General features: G+C 42.0%; 5 protein-coding genes across 5 annotated transcripts; 2 read left to right on the top strand and 3 right to left on the bottom strand. All coding sequences in view use genetic code 12, as the record gives it.

Annotated features, from left to right (window-relative positions):
• Window positions 1-506: 506 nt before the first annotated feature.
• On the top strand, window positions 507-2102 carry PICST_33019 (predicted protein; the record flags this gene model as incomplete). The annotated part of the gene is made up of 1 exon (XM_001385895.1): window positions 507-2102. One exon carries the CDS (start codon window positions 507-509, stop codon window positions 2100-2102), a length of 1596 nt encoding a protein of 531 aa, XP_001385932.2.
• A 718-nt stretch (window positions 2103-2820) lies between these two features.
• On the top strand, window positions 2821-4347 carry VMA2 (Vacuolar ATP synthase subunit B (V-ATPase B subunit) (Vacuolar proton pump B subunit) (V-ATPase 57 kDa subunit); the record flags this gene model as incomplete). The annotated part of the gene is made up of 1 exon (XM_001385894.1): window positions 2821-4347. One exon carries the CDS (start codon window positions 2821-2823, stop codon window positions 4345-4347), a length of 1527 nt encoding a protein of 508 aa, XP_001385931.1.
• A 306-nt stretch (window positions 4348-4653) lies between these two features.
• On the bottom strand, window positions 4654-7168 carry ACO2 (aconitate hydratase; the record flags this gene model as incomplete). Its single annotated transcript, XM_001385552.1, has 1 exon — window positions 4654-7168. The coding sequence occupies one exon, from the start codon at window positions 7166-7168 to the stop codon at window positions 4766-4768; it is 2403 nt and encodes an 800-aa protein (XP_001385589.2). The 3' UTR covers window positions 4654-4765.
• An 886-nt stretch (window positions 7169-8054) lies between these two features.
• Window positions 8055-8956, bottom strand: PICST_84962 (ribonuclease H; the record flags this gene model as incomplete). The annotated part of the gene is made up of 2 exons (XM_001385551.1): window positions 8789-8956; window positions 8055-8761 (listed from the first exon to the last, which is right to left on the bottom strand). Exons 1-2 carry the CDS (start codon window positions 8949-8951, stop codon window positions 8055-8057), a joined length of 870 nt encoding a protein of 289 aa, XP_001385588.2. The 5' UTR covers window positions 8952-8956.
• A 1549-nt stretch (window positions 8957-10505) lies between these two features.
• Window positions 10506-10907, bottom strand: PICST_48963 (predicted protein; the record flags this gene model as incomplete). The annotated part of the gene is made up of 1 exon (XM_001385550.1): window positions 10506-10907. The coding sequence occupies one exon, from the start codon at window positions 10905-10907 to the stop codon at window positions 10506-10508; it is 402 nt and encodes a 133-aa protein (XP_001385587.1).
• Between the last annotated feature and the right edge of the window lie 1690 nt (window positions 10908-12597).

Genomic DNA, 12597 nt, shown 5'->3' with positions numbered 1-12597 from the left:
GAGTTTCTTGAAAATGGTAGTGGTATACAAGAAGGCATCCGTGAATACCGATTTGCGGTATCTCCTGATAGAATCCCAAGTCTGCTGGGATTGGATCTTGTATCTTGTTCAAATACCAATTTGTCTGGCCATACACTGTAATCTACACCTACAACAATGGAGATCCAGTATTTCCGTAATCTTACAAGAGACTTGCCAGTGGTTTTGTACTTTTTTGCCTGCTTTCTGTTTTAGTAATTATGCAAACGAAATGGTCAATAATATAATTGCAAGTTAAAGGCTATTTCCTTATGCTGTTATATCTTTTGTCTGTCTCCATTGCCCATTTCCATTGGCTTATTCAGGGTTCTTCCCACTATCTCTGGTCGTGTATATACCATTATCATACCTTATCGTTTTAGTTGCGTTTCTATGCATTTTACCTTAGAAATATAAATATACTTGTGGGTCTTGAAGTCTTCATTTTGTTTCGGATTTCCAGTCACTTCTTTCTGACGACATGCAGCATGTCATCGTACTTCTATAAGACTCGATACGAGACCATTCCGAAATCGCAGCCCTCACAACCGACTTCCTACTTAGATAAAGAGATAGATGGAGAAATCCAATACTGGCAGAAGCGAGTTCTGCAAACAGAAACCACCAGCGAGGCAGCCAGAGACCAGATAAATGATATATTTGAGTTGGCAGATGTTTTGCATGACGTCCAAGAAGATTCACTTCAAATTGCGGCAAAATTGTACGACGATATGGTGATGGCTAGTGAGGGTAGTACGCCTCCAACTATGAATTCTATTGCAGCTTTGTCACTTCAGTTGAACAAGCTTGCCATGATGAATTTGGCAATGAAGAACAACGCTTTAAAGCGATCTACCCAGTTCTTGACTCTAAAAAAAGTACGAGTTGCTGAAGAAATCGAAAAAACGGTAGCAAAAAAAACACATGTGCAACAGATACTTGCTGAAAAGAAGAGCCATTTGGAAGTAATGTTTGCCGAAGCTCAAAGGGAGTCTGAGTCTGCTATTGCCGAGTATCGTACAAATAAAATCAGTCAGGTGAGGCGGCAGGCACTCAAGCTCCAGTTTAAGAACTTCAAGGTGTTGAAGGAAGTGACTTTTTCGCGAAGTTCCCATAGAGACTTGCTCTTTCATTTCCAGCCAATTTTGAAGATGGAGACGTTTTTGAGTCTTGGAGTTTTGTCTATTAACCAATTTCTTGAAAATTTGATTGTGTTGCAGAAGAACTTATCTGAGTTGTTCAATACCAGACTTCCGTATTTGGCAGAACTTGCAATATATCTTCCATCTAGCGATTTCTTCGATTCAATAAAACACAAGGAGAACCAGATGATTGGTATTGATGAAAAGGATTTCGATGATCCGCCAGATCCAATAGAACGAAGAGTAAGTGTAGAGCCGACTGCTGATGAAAATGGAAACATAGAACGAATAATCAAGTTAGGAGCCGAAATTAAATTGCCGTTGTCTTCTAAGACGATCAATTCGCAGCGAAGGGCGCTGTTGAAAAGGACTCCTGAGCCAACATCAGATATTCCTGTGTTCAAAGAACGATCTATATCTCCTTCTAAGACTTCTGGAAAGTCTTCATCTAGCAAAAGGTTTATCATAATACCGCATAGAATCCTCAACAAACCGTTCAAAAAGGTAACAATCCCGGAGTTCTTGAAGTTTGTACTTGTAGTCGCCAAAATCGTGGCCAATTTCCAGTTTTTCTTCTATCTGATGACTCTTGAAAGACAAACAGAAGAAGACGATTCTGTTTGTAGCTTTGAAGCCATCCTAGAGAAAGTATATGGACTAGACAAATTGTTTGAGTCTAAGCTTTCACAGCTTGAGACAGACGAAAGGAATGTCATAGCTGAGACTTCGCCAACAGACAGTGAAGAAGAGAACCTAGACGTTGTAGAGCTCAAGAAGCTTCTGGACAAGGTGTACAAGCAGCTCATCAAGACAGGGCCACGACTGAAGAAACTGGGCATCAACCCTCCGTCGATCTTGATGGACATGAACTTGAGCGATCTTATAGCGAACCAGGCCAAGATGCAGCTAGATGACTGGGATGTGGTGAGCAAAATGTTTTAGTAATGGGTTTCTTGTAAATAGAGTATAATACTAGAGAGTATGGGTATCTAATATAGCATTTAAGAGAGTGGTGACGACTACGTGGTACAAATACATTTATTGTTGGGGCAAGTTATATGAGAATCTGGTAAAGAGAAGGCATGGAATTACAAAAATACAATATTTAATGGCTTCCCGTTTATATGAACCTTCCATAATTTCAAACTTGTTCTATATGGCAAGGCCCTAAGCCGTATGTCTCTTTCAAGTGAGATACTATAAATCTAGAGAATATACACCGAGACTCATACTTAGCCTCTCTACTCAGTCTCCCAGTTAAGCTCCAATGAGCGCGCATGGCTACAGATAAATTAATTATCTACCAGATAGTGCCAATTACAGTACCACGACTTTTCAGAAGAGCGTTGTAATTCATGCAATTGGACAGTTTTTCCCTCTAAACTTCTTTCGTCCACTCTAACCACTGTAGTCGATAGAATATCCAGCTTTCAATACTCAATTGCACCATTTAGGTCCAAAACATCACCACCTTCCCGTCCATCTCAGCCCAGCCATTCCAGCGAAACGCTCATCCCGCGCGTAACTCTCTGTCCTCTGCGCGTAAACTCCAGGCCAATTAGAAAAGTCAACGACCCCCTTCACATAGATAAGATTGAATAGAGACAATTTCTCAGAAGTCTTTTCACTTCTTTCCACATTTTCCACTACATTTGCAGCCATGTCTCTCACTGACCAGGAATTGTTCGAGTTGAACAAAAGAGCCGTCACCCAGGGGTTCAAAATCAAGCCCAGAATCAAGTACAACACCGTTGGAGGTGTCAATGGGCCCTTGGTGATTTTGGACAATGTCAAGTTTCCCCGTTACAACGAGATTGTCAACTTGACTTTGCCAGACGGCTCCATCAGACAGGGGCAAGTTTTGGAAGTCAGAGGATCTAAGGCTATTGTCCAAGTTTTCGAAGGTACTTCCGGTATCGATGTCAAAAAGACCCGTGTTGAGTTCACCGGCGAGAACTTGAAGATTGCTGTTTCTGAGGATATGCTTGGAAGAATCTTTGATGGTTCCGGTAGACCGATCGATAAGGGCCCCAAGATCTTTGCCGAAGACTACTTGGACATTAACGGTTCTCCAATCAATCCTTTTGCCCGTATCTACCCAGAAGAAATGATCTCTACCGGTATCTCTGCCATCGATACCATGAATTCCATCGCCAGAGGCCAGAAGATTCCTATTTTCTCTGCTTCTGGTTTGCCTCACAACGAAATCGCCGCTCAAATCTGTAGACAAGCCGGTTTGGTTAGACCTACCAAAGACGTTCACGACGGTCATGAAGAGAATTTCTCCATTGTCTTTGCTGCTATGGGTGTGAACTTGGAAACATCCCGTTTCTTCAAGCAAGATTTCGAGGAAAACGGGTCCTTAGAAAGAACTTCGTTGTTCTTGAACTTGGCCAACGATCCAACCATTGAAAGAATCATTACGCCTCGTTTGGCTTTAACTACCGCTGAATATTTGGCCTACCAAACTGAGAGACATGTCTTGACTATCTTGACGGATATGTCCTCATATGCTGATGCATTGAGAGAAGTCTCTGCTGCTAGAGAAGAAGTCCCTGGTAGAAGAGGTTATCCCGGTTACATGTACACCGATTTGTCTACTATCTACGAAAGAGCTGGTAGAGTTGAAGGCAGAAACGGTTCCATCACCCAGGTGCCTATCTTGACTATGCCTAACGACGATATTACCCATCCTATTCCTGATTTGACTGGTTATATCACTGAAGGTCAGATCTCTATCGACAGACAATTGCACAACAGAGGAATCTATCCTCCTATCAACGTGTTACCATCTTTGTCTCGTTTGATGAAGTCTGCAATTGGTGAAGGTATGACTAGAAAGGACCACGGTGATGTTTCTAACCAGTTGTATGCCAAATACGCCATTGGTAGAGACGCCGCTGCAATGAAAGCAGTCGTTGGTGAGGAAGCCTTGTCTAACGAAGACAAGTTGTCGTTAGAATTCTTGGAGAAGTTTGAAAAGAACTTCATCTCCCAGGGAGCCTACGAAAACAGATCCATTTTCGAGTCGTTAGACTTGGCCTGGTCGTTGTTGAGAATCTACCCCAAGGAATTGTTGAACAGAATTAGTCCTAAGATCTTGAACGAGTTCTACGAAAGAGAAAGGGAACAGGAGGATGATGAAGAAGAAGACGCAGACAAGTCCCACGACTTGATTGACGCCTGATAAAAAGAAAGATCGCTTAGTTATTATTGCTTTTCTCAGCTATTCATTTCATCATTAGAATCATCATCATCTAACTGTTGTTTGACTTTGTCAGCTTTCACTAGCCGCAGTCGTATTTAACATTTTTGTCCATCGCCATTTTTATTTCTTGACGGAATTGTCGTTCCAATTCGCAATACTCATTAACGATCTTACTATTGCCATTATAAACATTATCGATTTCATATTAATGTAGATAACATGATTGTAGATATATCGATTTAATATTATTGTTACATCGAATTAATGTTGTATTGTAGATTATATATCGAGTGGATAATTGTTTGGAGTATTATTTTTATAAATAATTGACTGCTGACATAGCCAACAGTATTGTTGAACTAAATAAAGAATGCTATGTTATAAAAGGTTTGTGTTATCAGGCTTGTGCTCTTTTCAAGTTACCAATGTGGTTGATGGCTGAACCAGCTTTGAAGAAATCCACTTGGTCCTTGGACATGGTGTGCTTACACAAGATGTCAAAAGTAGAACCGTCCTTCTTGGTGACCTTGACTGTCAAGACACCACCATTGTTGCCGTTCTTGGCTATCATGTCCTTCAAATCGACAGTGGTCAAAAGGTCTCCAGATGAAATCTTGTCGTAGTCGGCTTCGTCAGCAAAAGTCAAAGGCAACATACCCTGCTTCTTCAAGTTGGTCTCGTGGATTCTGGCAAACGACTTGACCAAGATGATCGAGCCACCAAGGAATTTAGGAGACAAAGCTGCATGTTCTCTGGCTGAACCTTCACCATAATTGTGCTCTGCTACAACAACCCAGGGTCTGGCTTCTTCCTTCCACTTAATCATAAGCTCGGGAATGCTGTACAGGTCTCCGTTCAAGTCGTAGGCCTTGTTTACTTCACCGGTTTCCTTATTTACAGCACCGATCAACGTGTTGTAGGAAATGTTTTCCAAATGTCCCTTGTACTTTAACCATGCACCGGCGGCAGAGATATGATCTGTGGTACATTTGCCTTCTACCTTCAACAATACATTAGTAGACAACTCTTCACCAGACCAGGGCAAAAATGGTTCCAACAACTGTAATCTGTCGGACTCTGGAGAGACGTTGACTGAGACTTCAGGCTTGGGTTTTGGTGAAGCTTCGGGATAGAACTGCTCACGGCCCTTGATGAATCCATGCAGAGGTAATTCTTCACCTTGAGGAGGCTGGAACTTGAACTCTTCCCCATTTTCCAACTTGATAGAATCAGTGATGGGGTTGTAGTTGACGTCACCAGAGTAGATCATTGCGGTAACCATATCTGGCGATGTCAAGAAGTTCATGGTGTTTCTGTTACCATCGTTTCTGGCACGGAAGTTTCTGTTGAATGACGTGAAGATGGCGTTGGTCTCAGTGGAGGTCTTGGGTACATCGGTTCTGTCCCATTGGCCAATACATGGTCCACAGGCGTTGGCCAAGACTATGGCACCGTTCTTCTCAAAGGTGTCAATCAAGCCGTCTCTCTCAATGGTAGCTCTGATCTGCTCAGAACCTGGAGTGACAAAGAAGGGGATTTTGGGTTTTAATCCTACTGCTTCAGCCTGTTTGATAATCGAAACAGCACGAGACATGTCCTGGTACGAAGAGTTGGTACAGGAACCGATCAAGCCAGCAGACACAGTCAGTGGCCAGCCTTCCTTCTGGGCTACAGCACCAAACTGCGAAATGGGAGTAGACAAATCTGGCGTGAATGGCCCGTTGACGTGAGGCTCCAAGTCTGAGAGGTTGATTTCAACCACCTTGTCGTATTCAGCACCCTTGTCAGCTTGAAGGAAGCCTACTTGTTTATTTACGGCATCTGCAGCTTCGGCAATCGGAGCTCTGTTGGTTTCTACCAAGTACCTTCTATGGGCATCCTGGTAAGGGAAAGTTGACGTCGTGGCTCCAATTTCCGCTCCCATATTACAGATTGTGGCCATACCGGTACATGACAAGGTCTGGACACCTTCACCGAAGTACTCTACAATGTACCCGGTACCCCCTCTGACGGTAAGGATACCAGCCAACTTAGTGATAACATCCTTTGGCGACGACCAGCCGGATAACTGGCCAGTGAGCTTGACACCCAAGATCTTAGGAGCCTTCAACTCCCATGGAGTACCTGTCAAGGCATCCACAGCGTCAGCACCACCAACACCTATAGCAATAGCACCCAAGCCTCCGGCGTTGGGAGTGTGGGAGTCGGTACCCAACATCATTAAACCGGGAACAGAGAAATTCTCCAACACGATCTGATGGATGATACCTGAGCCAGGGCCCCAGAACTGGATACCATACTTTTCACCACAGCTCTGGAGGAAATCAAACACTTCCTTGTTGGTAGCAATGGATTTGACCAAGTCTTCTTCGGCACCGTCTTTGCCAACAATCAAGTGGTCACAGTGGATAGAGGCTGGCACGGCCGTTGAAGCCATTCCACAAGTCATAAACTGGAGGAGGGCCATCTGTGCAGAAGCATCTTGCATAGCGACTCTGTCTGGGTTCAACTTCAAGTATTGTTCCCCTCTGATATTAGCAGTCAGCCCGTTGGCAGCAGCCAAGCTCTCTTCTGGATCCACCAAGTGAGAGTAGAGAATCTTCTCGGCCAAGGTCAACGGCTGGTGGTTGAAAATCTGGTTCACCTTGTTCAAGTTGCTCACCAACTTGGAGTATGGAGGAGTTCTCGAGACATACTCTTCAGGTACAGGGAAGTTGAAAACAGGAGAAGAAGCCGAGGTAGCCAACGTTCTGACTGCCCGGGCAGCTCCGCTATTCACAGCAGTTCTAGCTCTCAACATTGTGCTACACGAGTTAGATTTATCTTTACAAGTTGAAGATGCTGATGAAGAAAAGCAGAAGAATTAAATATTATCAGTGTGATGCAGTGAAATTTTTCAGATTTTTCACCACTGATTTTTCAAACCTTAAATTTGCACCATTTAAAATTGATAGACTCAGAATGCGGAGCTCATCCACCAATGAGTTATCGCTCAGTTCTGATTATGTGCCTAACTCTATCGATATGCCCCAGCTATGACTCAGACGGATGATTGCCGTAAACAGGACGGTCACGTGAAAACCTCTAATTGTGAGCACCAATTAACACCCAAGAGCAGAGAAGTGTGAATATCCATTTCTACATGTCTGGCAAGAGGGATCTCTTTCTCAGTTATTTCATGCTAGATGACTTCGCCATACAAAACATGCAAGCATTGATTCGATAAATAATTAAATACCTTAAGTATGTGGAGGGATCAAATATTCTGATCGCAGAGTCAGCCAACGCATCTGGCAATTCCCTTTGTAGAGTCACTAACTGCGAAGCGACCAGCCGGTGATATTTGTATATGCTGGAATTCGTACTTCTACGTCGATTGTTGCGCTATATAGTGCCTTGCTGAACAAAGGGTGCAGCCTTATCGCATTGAACAGTTCTGAATGGCTCCATGCTTATGTACTCTCCTTCTAGGTACCCCACCAACGAATTAGAGCCTTTGCAAAATCTAGTATATGCACATTTGCAATGCTCAGACATTACTCTAAAACTTTCAATTTTTCTACAAGAGTGCCTTACATCCTTATTCTCCTTCCGGAGATGAATACCATAGAAGTCTCGTAAACATACTGCAAAAAAAAGTAGAAATGCTATTAGTAATCTATCAGCCTATCGGTTTCTAGACTCCATTATCGGTATCTAGACTCCATCTGATTTGCACCTTCGTTTGCTAATCTGTCGGCTGCTTCGTTACCAGGGTCTCCCGCATGACCCTTGACATGGTGGAACTCGACTTTACCCCAGCCTTTTTCAGAATACTTGTCATTAACCTTGTCGAGAATTGGAAGACAACTCTCGATGATATCTCTATTTGCTACAGGTTGGCCCTTAGAGTTAGTCCAGTTGTTTTCGTTCCAGCCCTTGGACCATTCAGATACACTGTTGATAGCATATTTGGAGTCTGAGTGAATACTGTACTTAGTATTCGACAGGTCATCGTTGGCAATGTCATTAAGAGCATGCTTCAAAGCGTGCAACTCAGCTCTTTGATTTGTAGTTTTCTGATTGTCTACAGTATCCATGGCTACAGCGGCGTTTTTGGAGTGTCCTGGACCGTAGTAAACTCCATAGCCTCCAGCAACATGCCTATCCTGGCCGTTACCTCTAGCTGCACCATCCACGTAGATCTTACCAGTAGCAGGCTTGCTACTAGATGAAGCATTAGAGTGGCTAGAAGAACCATTTTGCTTACTGGTCCCACTGGAGTATCCGCCAGAGTAGCCACCGGAGTATCCACCAGAATACCCTCCATAAGATGAAGAAGAGCCTCCGTAAGATGAAGTAGATCCTCCATAAGATGAACTTTGCGAGCCTCCCGAAGAGTATGAAGAACCGCCTGTGCTCCTAGAAGAGCTATACGAACTTCCGGAACCAGAGCCGTTGTCGCTTACAAAGGCTTGGGCTTCAGCAGCCGTGTTAAACTTCTTGTAGCATGAGTTTGAAACGTTTAAGACGTTGGATTTGGCAGAGTCCCAACTGGTATAGACTCCTGTTTTGTTGCCTCTAGCAACAGCGTAGTAAGGCATTCGTGAAATTGTAAGTAGAAGAAGTTGAAACCCTTAGGTACTTCAAGGAGAAAGAAGAAGACAGATAGCAAGTAGAGTAAGGGACGCGTAAATGATTCAAGTTTTATAGAGGCACTCTTAAATACAGGCTAAACGAGGTGAAGAGACTGACGGGAAACCTGTATATTGCGACCGGTTTTCCTTTTTGGACTAGGGTTTTGGATTAATGGATATGGACTTGTATTAATCACTAAAGAAGTATCTAAATTCCTGTTCAACTCAGCAACAATCTGCTGGTACTTAAATACTTTGGTAACCCCTCATTTCTCATGAGTGTTGAGTAATTTCTCTTAGCCAACAAACTGAAGTGGGAACAAAAATCTGGAACCATTTCTCTTTATAGTAGACTTATCCAATCCGGGGTGACTCACCTCGGAAACCATGGATATTCGGGAACATTCCTCGAGGAGGAAATCCGGATATCTGAATTACCTGGAATCCTGTATCTTATTTTCCATCAGAAACCTGTATGTGCAGACCGGTCTTCCATACATAGGCATATGGATTTTACTGGCCAATACTGTTGGAAATTCAATCCAAATGTCGTATAATGTCGCTGTGGTACGACATTGATCCTACATTATATTCCATCAACTTCAAGAATGTTTAACGAAGTTGAAGGCTTAGCCATATGATGTAACTGCGATGGTTGGTCCTACTTGGTATGGGTCTAGATGTACATTTCTCGACCAAGTTGATCTCATTTTGGGCAGTTGGAATCTCGTGAAAATTTTAATTTTTCACATTCTCGCCTCGAGAATTCGTCTATATATTTAGCTAAAAGAATTTCCTAAGGAACCTAGAAGCCTCCTTGGAAGTGAGTCAAATCTGAGCTTTCATAGCAAGCTATTAATGCAAGGGATATCAGTAGAAACAACTTCGACGTAGCCAGCTTAAATATTAAGCCTAAAAGACTTAAGGATTCAATATACAGTATCGAGATCCAAACAAATACTGCTTAATCTAGAAATAACATAAAACTCTGTCCAATTAAGGTGAAATTGCTGGGATTCTATTTCTTCTTGACCGTATAACTTTATTGGGTCTAATACAAGTTCGGATCTTTCATGTCTGGATTTTTTGTATACACTCATTCCGAGGTCCGACTACATTCAAAACGAAGTCTTCAGCTGGATTTCTATTGGTAATTGCTCTTTCTCTCACGGAATACCATCAGCCGACGAAGGTGACAATAACGGAGATGTGAGTTGTCTATGTAATGTCAGATTAGGGGATGTAGTCGACTTATATCCTATAGCTTTCAATTCGATGTTTTCACGTGATTGTAGTAGACTTGCACTCTACTTATGCATTTATAGTTGGCGTTATGATCGGACCTTATCGTCGTGATTCGAGACAGCCACTTCTTTATATCACATTCTGCTGCAATCCTTAGACCTATGTTAGGGCTTCTGCGTTTCGAAGCCAATGTTAACTTTTAACCACCAACATGAACTATAATCTACATCTTGAGTTGTGATTCTGGTTCTTTCTATTACTTTTGTTCTATCATTTTTATACAAGTCCTCTCCAAGCTCTGCTAACCCACCCACAGTCTCTGATGTTATCATCTTTGGCATCCACTTTCCAGTTAGATTTAGGATCATCGTACTTGGCTGAAATATCTCCGGCTGGTTTGGAAATACACAAGTAGCGACCGTCTGGCAAAAAGCATCTTAATTGTGACGATGGATATGGACAGGGGCAAAACTTGGGAGCTTCTACACACATCCCCGTATCGGGACAGACGTATTTTCCGCAGTTGGTGTTCAAAATTGCGTTTTCATATTGTTCTGGAGTCTGAACTTGTCCTCCTTGTTGCTGGCCCCTACCGGCAAAGTTGTTATTCAAAAAGTCAAATATATTGGCCGAAGCTAACGACACAAATACAAGAAATAGCGATATTACACGGATCATTTTTAGAAGTGATTTTGTAATCGTATAGAGATAAAACGAAGATAGTTGGATTAAACCTCCACGTAAACTATTTGAACTTGATTTGTTCGGCCGGGTAACCCTCAGTTGCAAAATTACAAAGAGTTGGAAAAAAGAGTTAGAAAAAATGTTACTTACAAGACGTTCTCAACTTATCTCCAAAACTGTTTGTAGCTAAGCTCTGTACTCCAATATGTGAGTTCATTGGTTTCTGATTACTAGTTATCGAAGGAATGTTCTCTTGTGAAATAAAAAAATTAAAGGGGCGAGCTGGGAATTGAACCCAGGGCCTCTCGCATGCTTGTAGTAATCAATTTAGTTTTGCTAAATCGTCGCCCAAAGCGAGAATCATACCACTAGACCACACGCCCTCTTAATTATGGTCTAAGGACACTTATTCCGTCCGTATCTCTCATTTTTTTGCATCCTTACCGCAATAGTTAAGGGAAAATAGAAAATGTTAACAACTATCAGGACAAGTGGAGGGACTTCTTGTTCCAGCTTATGATCTCCACCTAATAAAATTCAATCGGTTGTAATAGAATAAATTATGGAAGTTAGCAATGGGAACGTTGAGATTTGTCTTTAGCATTTTTTAAATTGTTTATTTACGCAATTCTGTAATTTATCTAAAAAAAAGTATATTGATCCCTTCATTGTTAGAATTCGGCAATAAAACTTAAAAGTATAGATCAAAACCGGGAATCGGTGTCCTATTCGAAAATTGATGACTAACTTCGCGATTGAGTTGTCTACTATCCAACAATTAAATGGAAAGGAGTTGTACCTCACCCAACAGATATTTCTATTGTTACAAATTGAGTGTGCAACGGTGTACATGCTGATCACAAGGTGATGCGAGACAGAGAAGTCAGATGAATATTGAACACATCCTGTAGGATTTCCATTATTGAATACATTATTGAGAAGAAAGGAACGAGCTTACTAGTGCCAACAGTAATTTAAAATATTTTATTAAAGAAATCAGAATAACCTATCGGGAAAGTCTAAGATTCTGCCGTAAGTAAAAAAGATCCTTCGAATTCCAGATGAAACTACTCCCTGAAACATTCCCAAGAGAGAGATGACAAATATGTAGATCTGGCCCAGTTCATGTAGGTTCAATTGTCACCAAATTGAGTATTGGTCCCGTCCAAACAAATACAGTTTGGTAGGAAGGAAGTGTCTGGTTTTTTGTGGCAAGCTTCCAATATAACTCGCTTCTACCTTACTTCGGGCGGTCAAGCAATACTTATACTCTTACCCCATAGAATTACAAATACGCCGGCGTTCCGATGCATAAGGTATGGGCTAATGTGGGGCTTCTTGTTTAGTACCTGATTTAAGCATAAAGGAACAGCCTCCCGATTCCCGATATTTAATATTTTTTGCGAGTTTAACGTATTTTTTATGTCTTGTTCCCCTTTCATACAGACTTTTCCGTCAATATACAGACATTTCTGTCAAGCAAGAAGAAGGTCCAAGAGCTCTTCCATATGAAATGGAGCTTTGTGCCTATTCTTAGTTGCATTTCATAGGACCGTATGCGTTAAGGTACTCCTTGGCATATGCATCTACCCCATGTAAACCTAACAATATTTCAAAATGTGGAGATATTATATTGTTGAAAATAATTAGGACTCCCTAAATAGGATTTCGAGGTAGCCCCACC

This window comes from Scheffersomyces stipitis, chromosome 6 (genome assembly GCF_000209165.1).
Source record: "Scheffersomyces stipitis CBS 6054 chromosome 6, complete sequence".
Classification (NCBI taxonomy): Eukaryota; Fungi; Ascomycota; class Pichiomycetes; order Serinales; family Debaryomycetaceae; genus Scheffersomyces; species Scheffersomyces stipitis.
This window is presented reverse-complemented; position numbering and strand designations above follow the sequence as displayed.